A 19,281-nucleotide genomic window follows, 5' to 3' on the forward strand; every position below is an offset into this window, starting at 1 on the left:
ATTTACTTCATTCTAGATAGTTTCTGTTTTCAGCACTTTAAAACTAATCCTTCAGCTAACAACCTAAACAAAGCATTTTTGAAATATTGAAATTAAACCAGCAAAATTTTTGAAGGAGGAACTGCCATGGCAAGAGAATTTGTTTTTTAAATTATTTCTATCATCTTACAAAAGTTACCCTGCACAGGTTTTGAAAAAGATGCAGTACTTTACAGACTATTTTATCCCATTTAACAAACTATAAATTTAATTTACAATTATGTAGAGGAATGCCAATTTATGTCAACACACCATCTTGTACAGTCCTTTTATATTTTTCCCCTCACAGTAAAAGACTTACAGAGCTCCAAGCTACTAACAGTTAGTCAACAATAAAAGAAAACTTGTCAAATATATACTGATTGAACAATCTTCAAATGAACATGAATCCGAATTTCAAACTTAAAGTAAGCAGAAATGCTGGGAAAGACGAAACTGCAATGCACAGGTTTTAAGTTAAAAGCTCACAGACCACAGCTCACGTCAGCAAGATTAATGAAAAAGACCAGAGAAACAATGAGTACAAAAAACATTTCAGCTGAGACATTTGCCACTTCATGAGGATATCATTATGAGCCAGAATATTACACTTCAACATATGTATCTCCTGCTGTCTAACTTCCTTTCTTTTCCATCAGCTTTCTTCCCCATTAACTGGGTTAAGCAGTGCACAAAACTAGTGAAACATACGATGTAAGTCTCTACTTCATGTCTTCAGAACCAAAGAAGAACTACACACCATGGCCCTTCTCCTATTACAGGACAAGTAGTCTCAGGAGCTCCACAAGCACTGGGCTTACCATGGATAAGCTACAGGACAAAGGCACATAAGTGACTGATGCCATGCATGTTCCAAAGTTTCCACTGGAAAAGAGGCTGCGAGAAGCAGATTGTTGATCATGGAACAATTTGCACAGCTGAGACCTAGTAGCTGTCTCCTATGGGGATATCTTGGAAGCACACAGGCGACAGACAACTTTGTCTGACAGGCACTATCTTTCACCAGTGTCTTTAGACGTTTTCCTGCAAGACACCTCTTACAAACAAAGCACTTGAGCGCAGTCAATTATCAAGACTTGTAAAAGGTTAGTATTCTCCCTGACAACTGCCTACTCCCTCCATACTTCTTTAACAGACCTGGGAACAGGGATTGCCAGCATTGACTAATCACAACAGGTGAAGCCTGATGGACAGGAGAGTCATTCTGGTGGGTCAGCAGTGGTCCATATACCACTTGAACAAACAGAACTGTATAATAGCACCCACAGATCATACAGAACTCAGATAACTCTGGGAACCTTAATTAACAAAGTAACAAGGGAAGCGAAGAAAAGGCAAGCAGAAAAAATTAAGGCTTATTACATGGTGTCATATGCTAAATCTCATGGGGTTTTACAACCCATTTCTAACATTTGAAAGAGAGCAAGGTACACTTAAATAAGTATATGCTCACTGATCTTATCTTGTTCAATCTTGATTCATAGATGTTAGAATTATTTTAAGTGCACAATACATATTTTCAAACATAAGTTTCAAATTATTACTGTATTTACTACAGATCATAAGAAAATAATATTGTTTGGTTGGTTTTAATCAGAGGCTGTTCTCCAGTAAACACTACTGCAGCAGACTACATCTTGAGCACAGCATCCAATTAAACAATACAACCTTTATTTATCACAATCAGCCAGAAGCAATGAAGACAAAATAACCTTCACATTTGTTTAGCATCAAATCCAAACAATTGGTTCGTCAGTTACCAAGAAACTTTGATTATAATTGACTCGTAATAACCACCACCTACTAACCCAGTTTATGCAGCAGCTCTACAAACTGAGAAATATAAGTTAGAATAAAGGTTATATATAATATAATATATAGTTATAAGTTACAATATAGGTTAGAAGGGCATTGATGGAAAATATACTTCAGCTATCTCAGTATCCCCCTTTTTTCCTGCTGAACTATGTGAGTCCATCTATAAGAGAGAATCAACAAGTCAGGATGAGATCCTATGTGAACTTCAGCCAGGAAACAAAGCTAAGGGTAGTAAAAAGTCAAACATGCTCACTAGCTAATAAGTGGCAGTCAAACTGTTACTAATGGCAACACTGCTACTCAAAATAGTGAAACCATAAGGAGGCAGAGGGTAAAAGTCCCTCTCAGATAGCCTGTATACAAATGAAAGATTCTCTGTATCTACCTCCACCAACCCTGGAGTTAGGTGGAAACTGTCCCTGCTCTACAGTTCAGAAGAACTGCTCTCAATAGAGGAAGAGATTTTCTTAGACAATAAGGTGGCTGCTCTCAACAGGTCAACAACCTGAACTGCTCTTGTTGATTTTGCATACTTAGTCAGCAGTGCCTCTTTCCCTCATCAAGTTTCCAGATCACTACAGGAAGAACACCTGAATCGCATCTACCAAGAGTAGCTAGCTACCTCAGAAGAAAGTCTAGAGATCAAAGAACCACAGGAATTCAGCTACTTTCTTATGACCTCTTCCATAAGAACAAGAATCCACAGGCACCACACATATCAGAATATTGTCTTCTGGTTGCGAAAAAAAGATGTCTTCTTTGACAGTTACATCAGCAGTATTTTTCAAAATCGATTATTTTGAACTCAAAAGTTTGCCTCAATTCAAAATCATGAGTGAACAATTTCTCCATAGTCACCCTAATTCAGCTGCAAATCTTTACATTTTAAAGTGGGAAAAAAATAGGCTCAAAGATACACGACATGCCCATGGCCATCCATTAGACCAGCAGCAAAGTGAGGAGTTGAACCAAAATCTCAAACACCAGTAAGACGCTCATCTATTAGGAGACCACCTCCACACGCCACCTTTTGCTCAATAATTCTTAATTTTAGAAACTGGCCTTCTACCACATAACTACATTTTCCATACTTGAAGGCAGAACTACAAGCATTCCTATTTTAGATCACCCAAGTTCACTAAGGGCATTAATTAATCAGCATTTCTTCCACATAACCAACTTTCAGAATAAGCTTACAGAACAGCCAAATTTACAAGAACTTTATGATGCAGCTTTTGGTATTTCTTTTAAATCAAGTTCCAAATACCTTTATCACTTGTGGAACATAGGATCATGCTATCATGGGGCATAGGATTCATGCTAAAATGTTAAAAATAACATGTTTAAATTTGTCCCAGAACTTTAGAACAGATTAACTGTCCAAAAAGAGTTGGGGGGGGGGAAGGGTGGAGAAGCATTCATTCATGGGGGGGGGCGGGTGGGAAAGGGGGGAGAAGCACACGATTTGTGTTTAGCTGAAATATAAAATGAAAATATCTAAAATCACTGCCACTGGAAACAGCACATCACATACAGGAACAAAACAAAAACAAAAAAATCAACCCCAATTGCATACCTTCTTTACCTATGCTTTCACAGGCAAAAACTAAGAAAGTAAGATTCTAGATGAATGACTCCCACATCCACAAATCAAAGAGTAAAGGTTCCAGGGGCAGACGAGCAGGTACCAGCGACCGTAACATCCCAGGAAGTACGTGCTCCCCGTTCACATCGGCTGGGCTCTGGTAGCATACAGCAAGGGGAAAGAGACTTGAAAAAGACCAGGAAGGAAACAGCTACTAGTGCCCATGTCAGTTTCCGACAGAAACAAACTGTGTCAGTTTCACACGTGTCAAAAACGCGACCAGACCCAGGAAAAACGCGCCAGGACTCGGCTCTGTCTGTCTGTGGCAGCGCTCGTCTCTAACGCTGCTCCCGCGTTACCCCTCACACGTGTCGAAAGGCTGCTCCCGAAAGACACTGACACGTTTATGACCGGGCTGCTAACCTCAACCGGTTCCGGCGCTGCCCACAGCCCCACGAACGCTCAGCAACACCAAACTGCGTGAACCCGAGCTTTTGACCACCGGAGATCCCGCGGCCCCGGCGGGAGGCCGCGAGAGGAAACAACCCCCACCATTTTCACGCCCAGTATCACAGAGCGCAGCGGCCGAGCCCCGCAACACGGCAGGAGCCAGTCCTGGCGCCCCGCCACAGACCGGGGAGAGTAGCCCGTGGCGAGGCGGTGCCGCCGCCGCCATGGCAATAGCAGGCAGGCCCACCTCACCAATCCCCGCCGTCCACCCACCTCAGCCAGGGGCGGCCGCGGCCCTAACGGCCACCGCAGCAGCAGGCCGCAGTGCGCGCCGGGGCCCCCGGCGCCCTGCCTCGCCCTTCCTACGGGTGGGCTCGGCGCCGGGCCCCACACGTTACCTGAATGACAGAGCTTCCGGGCTAGACCACGGGAGAAAAGGTGGTGCAAGGCCCCGGTTGCCGGTTTGAGCTCAGCGCCTTCCTGGGCGGTGGGCAGGCAGCAGCAAGCCAGCGCCGAGCTCATCCAGGCGGCCAGGCAGCGGCACCGAGCGCCGAGGAATCGATGGAGCACGCTCCGCGCCCCGGCGAGGCAAGCCCCCACGCACCACGCGTGGCAAGCCGGAGTCCCCGTTGCCCACGGGACACTACGGAGCACTGCCCGCACCCGGCGGGATGTGGCAACCACAGAGACTTACCAGCACGTTGCCTCTGCACGCTGCAGTCCGCCTCCCCCACGGGTGACGGTCTCCACGGCAGGGCGAGGAACCGGGGACGCCGGCGCAGGAGGTTTCTTGTTTCAGGTCGAAGTGATTAACGAGGGTCGGTGTTTACCAACACTGACAGCCACACCTGTGGCAGAAGGGGCAGCGCTACCCTCGCAGCGTGGGTACCCCGCCGAGGCCGGGCTGCGCTCGGGAAGGGAGAGCCCACTCGTGCGGGGCGTGCATGTCCCGGGCAGACCTCAGCCTCCGCCGGGCAAAGCCAAGAAACGCAAAGAAACAATTTTAAATCTACGGGTAATTCCGGTATTTTTGTGAAATTCTCTTAGTTTAAGGCCAGCTTCGGAGCCCGCGACCCCCGGTACAGGAACCGCGGAATGTTGAGTGTGGATAAACGAAACGTAAAGGCGATCATCTCCCCTTTCAGTCCGGTCCCCCGGGCACCCAGCGGTACCGGTTCACCGGCGGCGAGACCGGCTGTGCTGCCTGCGGCGGGGAGACAACAAACCGGTGCCTATCGCGGTGGAGGCGAGTTTAATTGGGTTTGAAGAACCGCTAATTCCAACTTCGCTGCCGTACCTGCCCGAGTAAATAAACCCTGCTTTATGTAAAGTCATCATCGTAGGGGTCAAATGAAAAATCAATGCATAGGCAGGAGTTAAACAATTTTGAATAATTTATTTGAATTCTAGCAAAGATGGGAAAGAGAGGAGTCCTGTCTACAAAAGCGCTCTCTTAATAGGATTTAAACAACAAAAGGAAAACAATATTAGCAATAAATAGCTTAATTCTGTCTAATCTGATACCTCAGCTCGCCGTACGAGCAAACGCAAACTATGTAACTGTATTTATTTGTCACTGCCAATTAGCCGGTCATTGACTGGGGGGATTTGGGCGCCCAAGAAGGAACTTTCCTGGCTCCCCCGAGGCCGGTTCCGCGGCGCACCAGGGAGGCCCCCGGTGGGGAGGGCGGGGAGAGTTTGGGGGGTTCGGGGCCGCCCCGAACTCCGCGAGGCGCTGCGCGGGCGCGGAGCCTGCGCGCCCCCCCCCTTCGGCCGCCCCCCGCTGTGGCCACTCCTCCGCAGCCCCGGCCCCTCTCCCGCGCGGCGCTCGCCCGGGACCTCGCGCCCAGGCCCGCACCTAATTACACTAATTAGGGCGCGGCGGGCGGCGAGCGGGCAGGCGGCGCCCCGGGCGCGGTGCCCCGCGGCGGGCGGCGCGGCCGGGCGGCGGAGAAGGGGTCCATTCAGAGCTCCGAGGGGAGGTAATTCGCCAGGAACAAGGGGCAGGCTTTGCAAAGTATAAATAGTGCCACTTCAATCGCGGCGTCGCTATCAGACCCCGAGAGCCCTGCACGTCGGGCGGCACAGCTCAGCACGGCTCGGGGCGCCGCCGGCAGCCCGCCCCGTGGATGCCCGCCCCGGGAGCCGGGGCAGTGCGCCCCTAAGCTACGGCCATGGAGGAGCTGACGGCGTTTGTCTCCAAGTCGTTTGATCCCAAAGCGAAGGAGAAGAAGGAGCTCATCACCTACCGCGAGGTGCTGGAGAGCGGGCCCTTGCGCGGCGGCGGACCGCGGGAGAGCGGCGGAGCGGCGGCGGAGCCGGGCAGAGAGGAAGCGGGCAGCCCCGCGGGGCGGGCGGGCGGCGGGCGGTCCCCGCTGCGGGAGCCCGACGCCGCCACCGAGAGAGCCGCCGAGGCGGCCACCCCCAAGCTCAGCGACGGTAACGGCGGCACCGGGGGCTCCCCTTCCTTCCTTCTCTCCTACTCTGGCTGGGGTCGGAACGCGGGCGGTGGCCCTGCACTGGGCTAGACACTGTCGCGGGTGGAATGGGCTCTGCAGCGGCCGTGAGGAGGCTGCGACAGGCGTTAGAGTGCGGCTTTCCACGTTTTCTTAATTACGGGAAAAATGCAGCCAGCCCCGAAGTTTATATTAAAATATTTAAACAAGCGTTTAAGTTGCTCGCGACGCGATCTGTTCCTGGTTAGCATCCCGCAGGAAGCCGCTCTGCCAACGAAAGCCCGGGATCGCCGGCCCGTTCGTTGTTCCACGGGTCGCGGACGCGCGTGGGGCAGGGCCGTGCTGCACTGTGTCTGTGCCATGGAGTTCCGTGCTCCCAGCTCCTTTTCTTTGGGGAAGCCTCGCGGCTTGTTCCGCGCTTTTTCAGCGCTGGGGCAATGGCTGCGATGCCCGTACCAGGGACGCTCTCAGCAGCAGGGCCTCGCTGGTGGAGCAGCCGCGGGAAGTTCCGTGCCTGGCTGCAGAGCAGGGCCCGTCTCTGCGGGCCTGCGGTTCGTAGCCTCCTAGTTTTTTTTTTTTTTTCGGACAAGCGTTCCCGGTAGAGCATCCATATCACCCATAGAGCATCCATAGAGCAGTGCTGAACGAGCTGGGGGAGCCGGGCCGGGCCGACACGCAGGTCCCGCGGGGCTCCGCACAGGGTCCCCGCTGCCTGTCTCCGGCAGCAAATTAAACAACGGGAACCTCGGGTGCAGAGGGACCGCGCTGGTCCGCGGAGAACGGCGGGGACCTGTTGCTGAGCTTCCCCCGAGAGGGGTGGACCTCCTGGCCGGCTCGGGCTGGGAGGTAGGGGGCGGCCCTCAGGGGGCCTCATTGCTGCAGCTGTTACCGGAGCCGAGTGGCGGGGCCCCGAAAGGCAGCTGTTGAGGCGGGCCTGGCGCGGCCCGCAGGCCCCGCCAGCATCGGCCCCGGGGAGCTCCTGCCTGGTTCTCCCCTTCCCTCGGCTGCCGGGAGCGGGGAGGTGGGCAGGGGATCGATACCCGGCAGCTTGGGCCGCCCCCGCAGCCCTGTCCGGCTATTTGACCGCCTCTGTCGTGCCCAGTCTCTCCAGAGCTGAAGGAGCGCAAGGAAGATGCGAAAGCGATGGACGAGGAAGGGCAGACGAAAATCAAGCAGAGGAGGAGCCGAACGAATTTCACCCTGGAGCAGCTGAATGAGCTGGAAAGGCTTTTCGACGAGACCCACTACCCGGACGCCTTCATGCGGGAGGAGCTGAGCCAGAGGCTGGGGCTCTCCGAGGCCAGGGTGCAGGTAGCCTGTGCGGGGTGGGCTCGGTGCTCGGTATAGGCGGTCGGGGCCCTGTCCCTGCCGCTCCCGACACGGCTGTCAGGGTGGCTTGGAGCTCCCCGCACCCAGCAAGTCCCTAAAATTGCCTTCCGACGTGTGTTTCGGCTCGGTCCCCCCTCAGCTCCCCGCCCGCGTTCATCCCCGGCAGCTGCGGTGGCTGTGCCCCGGCGTGGGCTCCTACGGCCGCGTCAATTAACTTTATAGGTGTAGTGACCGTAAACTAAATTAGAAACTGCTAAGTGCCCCAAAATTTACAATCGGTTTCTTTTCCTAGCTGTTAAATCTCGGGGGAAGAGGCGCGAACGCTGAGTGAAGGGCATAGACCGGCTTTGTTCGGATTTATGAACTACAACACTCTGGGGCAAACCCAGGCTGCTCTGAGCGCTCTCTCTCCCGGAGAAGCCGCAACTTCCTCTAATTTAACCTCGGTCTGTTCGCCCAAAGTTTTCCCAAATCGGTTCCTGGGCTGGTTTCTGCGATTTTGGTAGGGATGAGATGGAGAGTGTGGGAGAGTCCTTACTTTGCCCGGCTGGGGAGGAAGGTGGCTTTTCTATGGGAAAAAACTAGCTGCTCCGGTGCGTTTCCTTTGGAGTAATGAAAGAGAAGAAAATTATAGTGTTGTTTGAGCACATGGAGCAGCTTTAGGCCCCCAACATCTGCAGCTGCTCGGAAATCTGGCTGTAAGAGATACCACCATCACGACCATACCCCACACCCCCCGTCTTGGTGCACCCGCGATGGCGTAGGGATGGGGCAGGAGCCGTCACGTTGAACTGAAAAAACAATAATGGGCAGCTTTGGGCATCGCAGCCTGATCCAAATAGAAAAATAAAATACATAAAGCCTTCGTCTTCCAGCTTTCCTCGTTTCTCCGGCTGTTTATGCCCAGCAAATGTTTTAACAAACCCAAAGTTGCTGGGCTTCAACTTGGCCGTGAGAAACAGTGGAGGGCGGCGCTGCCTTCCGCGGGCTCTGCGCTCCACAAAGGCAGTGGAAGATGATCATAATCCCCGCTGTAACCCCACTCCCTTTAAATCCTTCCGGAAAGCGCTTTGCAATAATATTTTTCCTTCGCCTACGCAATGATTTTTAAATCACGAAACGGGAGACGGCGAGTGCAGCGGCCGTGCAGGTTCGCTGGCGGAGGAAATACGCTTATATTCGTTTCTTCGAGTAAAACCTCAAAAAGAGGCATTTTGTTCTGTTTTTCTTATTTTTGGGGCTTGGGGACGGGGTTGCCCGGTCGGGGTGGCGTCTGAGATGCGGTTCCTTAAAGTACGAATGTTTTCAGTCGTGCTTTCCCGCCTTCCCTCCCTGTCCTCTTTTCCCTAAGCGAGCAGAACTTCGTTCTAGGAGTTTATTTGAACGATTCCTTTTCCAGTATTAGGAGTATTTTATCTGACGTGCAGCTTTTTCTGTGGCAGCAAATTAGATTATCATGATAATAAGAGAATTATTCCGCTTCTGTGCTACACCCCGCTGCACAGAGGAACAGCAGAGAAAAAAAAAAAAAAGAAAAAAAAAAGGGGGGGGAGGAAGGCAGAAAAAAGGAGACGAATAAAAAGAGAGAAAAAAGAAAACCGAAACTTCTTTGTAGTGAAGCTTTCATGACAGTATTACTCCCCCTCCTCCTGAAATCCCTCAAAATAATAACTAAAAAAAGCAGCTGAGTTATGAAACTCCTTGTTTACTTTTTCTTGCAGATAAAGCTAATTAATTTCTTTATTAATGAGCACGAGGTCTGATGGTGCAAACATCCAAGCCACTTATCACCAGACAGTATTCGATGCCGAGGGGGGTGTTCAGGTCTTTCAGGCTGTCAGTGTGGACGGGGGAGCCCTCGGCTCAGCCCCTCGCTCCTGCGGGGGGAGCGCTTAGCTATGTTTTAAATTTAGTGGTTTGGGTTTTTTTTCCTTTTTTCCTTTTTTTTAATATTATATTTTTATTTCACCCTCCTTTTGCCTTTCGGAGCTCATGTGCTGGGGCTTCCCGGGGGGACTGGAGCCCAGCCCGTGCTATAGCCGGTTTCTTTGTCTGTCTCGTTTGCTATTATTGTTATTATCTGCGGGTTTATTTTTATTCCCTGCGGCCGTGACCCCCGCGTGTCCCCCTCGCCCTCTCCCCGCAGGTCTGGTTCCAGAACCGAAGAGCCAAATGCCGAAAGCAAGAAAACCAACTGCACAAAGGTACTGGGAATGATGGGGGGGTGGTGTGCTGTGTTGACACTCGTGGCTCTCCCGCGCTGACCGCTTCCCGCTGCCTCCCGCAGGGGTGCTGATCGGCGCCGCCACGCAGTTCGAAGCCTGCCGGGTAGCTCCCTACGTGAACGTGGGCGCGCTACGGATGCCCTTCCAGCAGGCAAGTGGCGCGGGGCGGGGGGAAGAGGGGTAGGAAGGGGACGGGACACACGCGGGTCCCGTCGGTCGCGGGTGGGTGCGGGACATACGCGAGCCCCGCCGCCATGTGCCGCCCGTCTGTGTCCCCCCCGCCCTTCCCGCAGGTGCAGGCGCAGCTGCAGCTGGACAGCGCCGTGGCCCACGCGCACCACCACCTCCACCCGCACCTGGCCCACGCACCCTACATGATGTTCCCCGCCCCCCCTTTCGGGCTGCCGCTGGCCACGCTGGCAGAGTCCGCGTCCGCCGCATCCGTGGTGGCCGCCGCCGCCGCTGCCAAGACCACCAGCAAGAACTCCAGCATCGCCGACCTCCGCCTCAAGGCCAAGAAGCACGCCGCTGCCCTGGGGCTGTGACAGCACCACAAAATACATGGGGAGGGGGGAGGGAAAAAAAACCCAAACCCTCGCAAAAGCACCCCAAAACCCGACCCACCAAACCGGGAGAGGCGAGGGAGCGCAGAGACGAACGGGGGATGTACACTTATTTAAGGAATTCGAGGAGCTGGACGCGCAGCTGGGGAGTTCACAGGTTTTAAACTGACCTTTTTCTGCGAAGTTCACTTTAATACAAGAAATTTGATAAGAGAGGCGGGCCTCCCTTCACGGTGCATCAGACACTTAAGTCTAACAACGACGTCTGGAGTAGCAGCAAGAAGAAGAGAGAAAAATGGTGATGAAGAGGAGAAAAAAAATGAAGGAAAAAAAAAATAATTAAAGAAGGACAATGATTTCTCTGCGAATTTCTAATGGGAAACTGTCCGGGATACTTCCTCCAGCAGCAGCATTCCGGTTGCATGTATTTGTATTTCATTGATGGAGTCCTTTGAATCACTTGCACTTCACCCTCATCTTCAGTAGAAAAAAAAAAAGGAAAAAGAAAAAAAAGAAAAGAAAAACCAAACGGACGTGGCTGGGTTCTGTCCCTTTTCATCTCGTAGGGAAGCAGACAGACAGGGAGATCAAGTACTACCTTTTCCACTCTTAAATCCTTGCTGGTCCTTTGCTGTCCCACCTCTGAAATAAAAGGGAACGGGAAGCACTGGGAGAATGGAGCATGGGTCTTTTCGCCAGATATCTCGTCCTGGGGGCAAAAACTAAAGAGAAAAAAAAAAAAAAAAGACAAAATACATTTAAAAAAATGGAGGAAAAGGAAATTTAAAAAAAAAAGGGGGGGAAGGACAAAAAGAAGGAAAAAAGAGAAAAATAAAAAAAAAAAAAGAGGAAAATGAAAAAAAGAGAAAAAAAAAAAAAAAGAGTATTTAATTCCCAACCACCACTTTACACCATGGCAAATTCCAATAAAAGGTACTGGGTACATGTAAAATATGTTGATACACACAAACAAAGTTTATTTTGGCTATAACTTGTGAAATGATAGTTGACTGTCAGACATTTACATTTTATCTCATAAAGGTGTATCTATTCACGTAACCTTGTGATTTTTGTTTATTATTATTACAATTGTTATTATTTTGAAGACGTGTCGCTATTTCACCTGGGTACCCTGCAATCTGTGGTGGTTATCCCAGTTTGCCATCGGACCCTCATTGACAAGGCAGAGGGAAAGCTCTTCTACTCGAACTTTGGTCTGGACGGGCTTTGTATCTATTTGTTCTCCATGAAAACAAAATTATTTATATTGACCATATTTTTTCTAGTGTATTTTAAGTTATTTTAAAAAGAAAAAGAAAAAACAGAGAAAACAAGATGCTGTTATTTCATTACATCTGTTGTCAGCACAATATATTTTGTTTCGCTCAGGTTGGCTTCACCTTTTTTAATTCATTTTCGACGTCACGAATTTCGATAAGTGCCAAGTAAATGAATTTGAGACACTTTGCGACAGATTGACTGAAAAAGGGTAACGTTTCAGTGGACGCCACTTCTGGTACTGTTAATATTAAATCATCGGTGATATTCTTTCTCTTCTGTGTTTACACCTTCTGTAGAGAATCGCACGTTTCCTTCTGCTCCGCTGATATCGCGACATAGCGATAGAGCCCAGCACGGCGGGGGAGCACCACTCTCCTCCGTGCTCCTTTCTCGTTACCGCTTTTTGGGAGTTTTCCTTAGTTTCGGCTTCACAAAACTTAACGCAGCGTTTTGGTTTGGCTTTCTGTTGAAGAGAAACAGACCAGTGGAAGCTCTATAGCAATTGTGTCTTTGCGAGTTCTGTCAAGTTCCCTCAGGTAATAAAATCGAGGAAAGTGTCGTGGCTCAACATGTCTTCCCAGGGAGGGACAGGGGCAATGAGAGCTCCGCTTCCCTCCTCGCCGCGCCCAGGACCGTCCCGTCTGGGCGCCTTCCGAGGAGGGCTCCGTGAGGAGAGGCCGCCAGCCTCGGGGGTGCTGGGGGGAAGCGCCAGCAGTGGGGGTCTCTATGAGGAGAAGGCGCCCGCCCTGGTGCACCCGCTCTCAGCCCCGGAGGCCGGGCAGCTCCTCGGGGAAGGAGCCCGCCTCGGCGCGGCGGTGGCAAGAAGCAGGACGCTGCGCGAGAGGGCGGGGCGGGTGAGGCGCAGCCACAGGACCCCCCGAGCCTCTCGCGGGGGAAGCGGCGGGCTCCGGCGAGCCGTGCCCGCTCTCCGCGGGGAAGGGCTCTTGTGGGCTCGGCCACTGCCCGGCTGCGCGCAGCACTGAGAGCCGGCGGAGCCGCGGGGTCCCGGGAGGGCCGAGCCGTCGCGGGCAGGTAGCGGAGGCTACCGGCCAGCGGGAGCGAGCGGGACGGGACGGGCTGGGGCGGGGGACAGGGACTTCCTTCCCCGCAGGAAGGAGCCCTCCCGGGGAGTACTGCAAGGAGCAAAATCAGCTCCGACATTTATATGCTAATAACGGGCAGGAAATGATAGATTTTATGTTAGGTAAAACAGCTTTATTCAAGCAAAAGTAAGATACCGCTAATTATAAAGTCAATGAAACTAACGGTGGTGTCGATTGATCCTCGAATAAAGAAGTTAATTAATATGTGCACGAGCAACTAATATTGCAGCCCAGTCACTGCAGCCCTGCAGCTCACCTCCCAAGCAGAGCCTCGAGCGTTCCCAAGTCTACTCCAAATAACTTGTCACATCTTACCTGCTCTGTTTAAAATACAACTAGTTTAAATACAGTTGCCTAACAGCCTTGTGCAGGTTATTAATGTATATAGTATAAACTGTGATGGATACATACAATGTGAATTTCCGATCTTTACAATATGCTCAGATATTGGCATGCCTGTCTTCAAGATGATTGTAATAAAAAACATGAGAAATGTGCTTTCATCATAACACGGAAAGAGGATTGGGTGGTGTAAGAGAGCTGTGTATTTTTTAGCGCAGCTGTGATTAAAATAAAATAGTCTTAACGGGATATTTTTGGACAGGAATACGTACATTCCTGGTTCCTTGGGCTGGAATACCTAATAAGTCTATAGGCCGACAGTAGTTGGCCAGAACTCTTCTGTTTCTATTTTACTTCTCAGTGTCTGAACCTATGTAAAAATCTCTAAGTTCCCTGAAATTTAACTGTGGGTGTTTCATGAGCCAACTGGTGCACATACAGTACCTGCTTTCTGTAGGTAAAATTTTAGCATGGGGTTTACACAGAGATGTATTGGCCTGAGAGGGGAATTTAGAGAAGAGATCAAATAAATCATGTAGGAAGGAGTAAATACCTGTTTGTATCCTCGCAGAGCTGATTGCATGCTCATGGAAGGACCTTACACAGATTGTTTCTCTGTGAAGCAGCAGTTTCCACATTTTGTTCGCTCTCTGCAGCAGCATGATGTTAGGTGAGCAGCAAAGTGCAATGGCAGCCAGAGGTCTCACAGAAAACTCCGGACACTGCTGTATAAACTCCTACCATAGATTTCAACTCTCCATATATGAACTCCTAAAAGGAGAAAGAATGAAAACACTGGATTTGCCCAGTGCATAAAAGTGCATGAAAATGTGCTAGATATTGTGTCTAAAATTGGTAGGTCTCATATTGTTCATTAGCAGCTCACCTTTTATTCCAGGCAAAGATTTTAACCAGCACACTTGAACTTGCCTTTCAGAAAAGCAGCATCTGAAGAGTGGATGAGCCTCTGTGGCATCCACCCGATGGTTCTGCACAACAGCAGTCTGCCCGTATGGGTACAGCAGTCCTTGAAGAGAACTGCTGCCGAGTACTCAAGGAATAAATAATGTGCTTTGTGTAACAGTACACACTGTGCTAACTGCTGCCCAGTAAATATTGATACTTGTCCAATTTTGTGGCTGTTCCCATTTAATTCGCCCTTGGATTTTCAGTTTCTTACAATTTCTGAGCTTGTTCAGCCTTACCATGAAGTAAAAGTGAAAAGTGCACCTTAAAGGTCAGCGACTATATAGATTTAAAAAAAATAAAAGCAGCACATTGTTATCACCCTTGTGTTTTTGAGATAAGCAACAAAGTTTTGACAGGAACTGGAAAAACTATGCTCATTTTTATCCCTTCCTGTATTTAAGCTGCTACAGCCACTGGTTTTGATGGAGGATCTAGCAAGTGTTCTCAGAAACATGGGTTGTCGCTACTCACACTTTACATAAGCAGCTAGATTTCTCTCCAGATGTTCTTTAGGCAATTAAGTTAGTGTGAATGAAGAAAACTCTCAGTATTTTCTACACCATGAATCTTGCTAGTCCCATTGCAGAGAATGACTTTTAGGATGCATTTATGCTGTTTTACCAGTTTTTACAGATTTTACTTACTGGGCAAAAGCTAAAATTCAAATGGAAAAAACAGCAGAGCCCTCAATGCCTGTTGTCTTTCCCGTCGGTGTGATAACAGTGCACCTTCTTTTGATAAAGGAAAGTAAGAAGCAGCACAAGCCCAACACCTCCCCAACTTGAGTTTGATATTTGTTTTCCCCTGGCAAATGCCTGTAAAGGCCTCCAGTGCAAGTTTTGTCCTGCTTGCAGGAAGCTTGCCTGCTGGGAGAGGAAGGCTGCAAGCACAGGGTGCTCCTGCCTGCAGGATCTGTCGGGATCTGCTGTATCGTTTGTGCGTAATGTCACCCATGATTTGCACATACTGACGCTCTGCCAACATATGGCTCTTGTTTTGTGCTGCGGAAGGCAGCCTCTTTTTCAGCAATAATGTTTTGCACTCATATGAGAGACTGGACTTAACTTTTCCTAGAGAAGGAAGGTAAGCTTAAAGAATAAAAAAGGAAAAGCTGCTGCTTTGCTCTGGTGGCTAACGCTGCATAACCAGCCTACTTCTGTGCTCTCAGAAACTAGGTGATTTTGACTCCAATGCCCCTTTTTCTGTCACCATGGCCCCAGATTGCTAGCTCTGTCTGTAAGATAATGGAAAAAAAAATGTATGCAAAGGATATTTGCAAGCCTATCTACTTACCCCTCCTTTTCTCTGTGGTAAACTTTTCAATACTGCAGCTATGAAAGATGTTAGAGAACATTTTCCTGCATAACAAAGGTTTTATGGCCTCTGCACATCAGACGTGCTATTCATTAAAAACTGATCTGATACCATCAGTCTCCTTTTATACAGGTAAAAATCACTCAGGAAGAATTCTGAGGGAGAATTTTGAAATGGGGAGGTACAAAGTACACTCACCATGTGCCAGTGCTCTGAGCAAGAGGTAGTGTGACCTAGGCAGCAGCAGCAGCTACAGCCATCCTGTAGGTTATAAACCCATGGTTGATAAAACACAGTGCCAGAGTAGCCTAATCTTTTATGAACATCTTCCTCAAGTTAATTTAGAGAAGAAAGATAACAGCTTTAATAATGCCTTAAGAAAGTGCTGCTGCATTTCAGTTCAGGCTGACATTCCACATGTTACAGGCTAATATCCACCATGGTGCTCCACACTTGGGTTTTCTTCCAGGATCCCAAAAGTGCATCTGCAGGCCCCTAATGGTTTGTGCAGCCACGTGGCTGCAGGCTCTATCAGCAGTGCCTGCGCTTCCTTCTCTTGCTGCCCAGCCTGATGCTTGTGTTTTGCTCCTTGAAATTGACACGCTGGATTTTGTGTCTTCTGAAAGAGGCAGCAAGTGGATACAAGCTGTTCAACAGTCGCTTCTGTCCAGCTGAGAAGCTGGTCAGCAGCTGTTTACACCCAAACCTCAGTGTTTTGAATGCACAGTTCAATAATGTCCCCTGCACCTCTATCATCCCTTGAGCTGATTGGCTTCCTTGGTTTGCTTAAAGTGATCTCGCGTCACTATGAAATGGTAAATACTGGCAATTTGCTCAGAACTCAGTGGCTGTGGGGTCACATGGACTTAATAGTTCCTGCCCTCTGTGAAATCCAACTATTTTTGTTCTCCAGTCATCAGTCTCTGACTAGAACCTTCATTTCCGTGGTCACACACTCCAGCAGGATGTTAGCGTGCTCCACACGCACCGTAACATGGGAAACATCTTGTCATTCCAATGTTAGGTGGCTGCTGCACCATTCCTATTTCCCTAAGAACAAGTTAGACCTACAATTTTATTTTCCTAACAGGAAGAGAATATGTCCTGTTGGTCACCATTGCTGCAAACACCACATACATCTTATACATGATGGTGGAGTGAACCCATGTTTGAACACAGCTCACACTAGAAGGGGTGCTTGGAAAATAAGAATTGGCCGTGTTATTAGAAAGCGTCTGAATTTTGGATGCAACCAGAAAGAGACACAGTGTTTCTTGGAGGTTATTTTAGTTTACAGACTAAAATAGTTCTGATGAGAGCTGGGACCAAGACATCACCCCTCCCAGTGTGCCAGATGGTGGCAGAGGGTGCTTTAGCCCTTGGACTGTGCACCATATCATGGCAAAGACAGCAGTGTGCGAAGTGTTAGTATTGACACAACACATTTATGAATATCTTAGTTGTCATTTAAGTAAATAGTGAAGTGGTGGAAACTTGGCAAGCAATTACCAAAATTGGTAATCTACTGAAAATTAAGATACTGCCTGTAGCCCATTGTAAAATAGCTGTGATCATCTTTTACACCATTCCTCTACTTAATATGTGTACATTATTTATTATGCAGATTCTATTTTATGAAATATTTACTTTGGAAGTGTTTTGACATGTGGTAATCATTAGGAAGAAGGTAAACGTATTTTTTTTTACACAAAATGCAAATAAAGGATTCCCCCAAAATACCTTTGAGAGGTTACATGGAGGACAGTGGGAACTACATGTAAATGCCCATGCTGTCCTTGTGCAGGAACATTTGTATGGGTTTCCACTGACTTTGTTGACTGCTGAAGAAAATCTGCTTTGATGAAGGCCATAGTACTGAACCTATAGTGAAAAAAGAAAACAACAGGCTAATGAATTTGCTAGGTTTGGTACATTTTAAATATGGCTTGTTATGATAGTTACTTGAACAGCCATTAATCTAAAGAAATACCATTGCTACAACATCTGTCCTTACTCTGGAAAGAGGTGCTAACTAATCCATATGGTTTCTGGCAATTTTTTTAGACAATTTTTCTCTTTGTTCAGTACCCACAGGTGGGATTTTGGTTGTTCTTACACTGCTGCAGCTGCCAGGCTGCAAGAAAAGATTCCCTGATAGGATCTGTTCCTTTCAAACAGCAAATTCTCACATGGTGTAACCAGTGGTAGGTCTGTTTTACACTCATTGCATCAGGAAAGGATGTGATCCTTAGTGGGTTCTGTCCATCCTTGTTTCATGCAGAAGACAAACAGCTTTATAATATGAAGCAGATGAAAATTTTTAAATATGTAATCAGCTTAATTACAGAAATAGTTTACAATATTTTCCTACCTAGGTAAAGATTTTGTATGAATTTCAAAAGTAATTTAACCATAGTAATACTTCTAAAGGAAAGATAAACATTTGTAACTCATAAAGATTTTATGTTCAGATGTAATTAGTTTAGATTAATTTCTAATGGGCTCTTTTTGCTTGTAATCAAGAACTTATTTTCATGGGCCAGGGAAATGCCTGTGAATTTTCTGTCTGAGCTTTCTTTCATAATATCTGCACTGAGACTTCTCAGTTAAACAATGGAAAGGCAGGATTTACAGAGTGTCAGCTCGCCATTTTGTTCCTGGAGAAAGAGGAATTAAGCCTTCAGTTATAAAAAGAACATATATACTTCAAAACAATTATTATTAGCCAAGGTATGTCCAAGGTCAAGCTAAGTTACGTATGATGTATTCCTAGGAGTTATTTATCTTGCGGCTATTTAAAGAATGAATACATTTAAAAATTATCCAAGTTGTTTGCATAAGTTTTGTAAGTGTCCCTCTTAGTTTTTGGAAAAATGAAAATTAACACTAGACAGGAATAGTTGGTTTGGTTTTTTTAACTGTTTCCTGTATGCTCCTACAATCATTGTTCATTACCACAGGGAACCATGCAGTGGTTCAGTGGACTTCAAGTGTTGTCAATAAGAAAACAGTAAATTCTGTCCTGTGTTATTTCAGAAAACTTGCAGATACACAGATTAATGTTAGAGGCTCAGGCATGCAAGGATAATAACTGGAGCAGAAAGAATATTAGTTCTGCCACTGGTAACTTGAATTTTATGCTTAAAAATGCTTGTACTTTTGTATTTTAACATCTATAAAGTTGGGATAGTCATAATTTAAAGAAGGAATTGAATTTGCAAAACTGTAAGAAAACTTGGAAGAATTCTGAAAGCTGTCCTCAAATCTGCACTCGTTTCTTCTTGCCTCAGGTGTCTCTATGTGCAGGACTTCCACTACTCCTGCGCTCTTATTTCTGTATCACAGTCCTGCTCTTGCATGCCAGTCTGGACTCTGTGTGCTGGATGTAACCTGCACTTCAGGTTGGTACATTTGGCGCTTGGGAGCCAGCCTGCTGTTTGGGAGGAGCAGCAGCTGCTGTGGGGGTCAGAGTAGGGGCTGCAGGGGAGATGATCAGCCCAGGGTGGGCCCTCTCCATCCATCCCTCCCTGAGACGTTACTGCTGCCCCATCACCTTCCCCTCCCGTATAGATCTCATTCTCTTCCTTGGTAGAAAAGGAGATAAGATGCACTGAGAATCTGAGTACATTTTCCAGGTAACCCATGTCTTTACAGAGTGTGAGTGCTGTGGTGAGCACTCTTCTGACTCAGACCTTAAACTGCTGTCTGCAGCAGCAGTGCTTTTCTGCTCTTTTGCATTGCTAGGGCTGCTGTCACAGCATCATTCCCCTGGGAAGATGTGAGAGCCCGCAGTTAGAGACCTAGAAA

General features: G+C 48.1%; 2 protein-coding genes across 2 annotated transcripts in view; one reads left to right on the top strand and one right to left on the bottom strand.

Annotated features, from left to right (window-relative positions):
* The window catches only part of RSRC1 (arginine and serine rich coiled-coil 1), a gene marked incomplete at its 3' end in the record, with an annotated part of 170,644 nt that extends 166,297 nt beyond the window's left edge, over positions 1 to 4,347 (bottom strand). The window contains exon 1 of the mRNA XM_080623604.1: positions 4,291 to 4,347. The remainder of the gene's footprint in view (positions 1 to 4,290) is intronic.
* A 1,719-nt stretch (positions 4,348 to 6,066) lies between these two features.
* SHOX2 (SHOX homeobox 2) lies at positions 6,067 to 11,707 on the top strand (the record flags this gene model as incomplete). Its single annotated transcript, XM_080623745.1, has 5 exons — positions 6,067 to 6,331; positions 7,451 to 7,659; positions 9,824 to 9,881; positions 9,965 to 10,053; positions 10,196 to 11,707. 5 exons carry the CDS (start codon positions 6,067 to 6,069, stop codon positions 10,445 to 10,447), a joined length of 873 nt encoding a protein of 290 aa, XP_080479871.1. The 3' UTR covers positions 10,448 to 11,707.
* Between the last annotated feature and the right edge of the window lie 7,574 nt (positions 11,708 to 19,281).

The sequence above is a fragment of the Psittacula echo genome (assembly GCF_963264785.1).
Source record: "Psittacula echo genome assembly, chromosome: 7".
NCBI classification, from domain to species: domain Eukaryota; kingdom Metazoa; phylum Chordata; class Aves; order Psittaciformes; family Psittacidae; genus Psittacula; species Psittacula echo.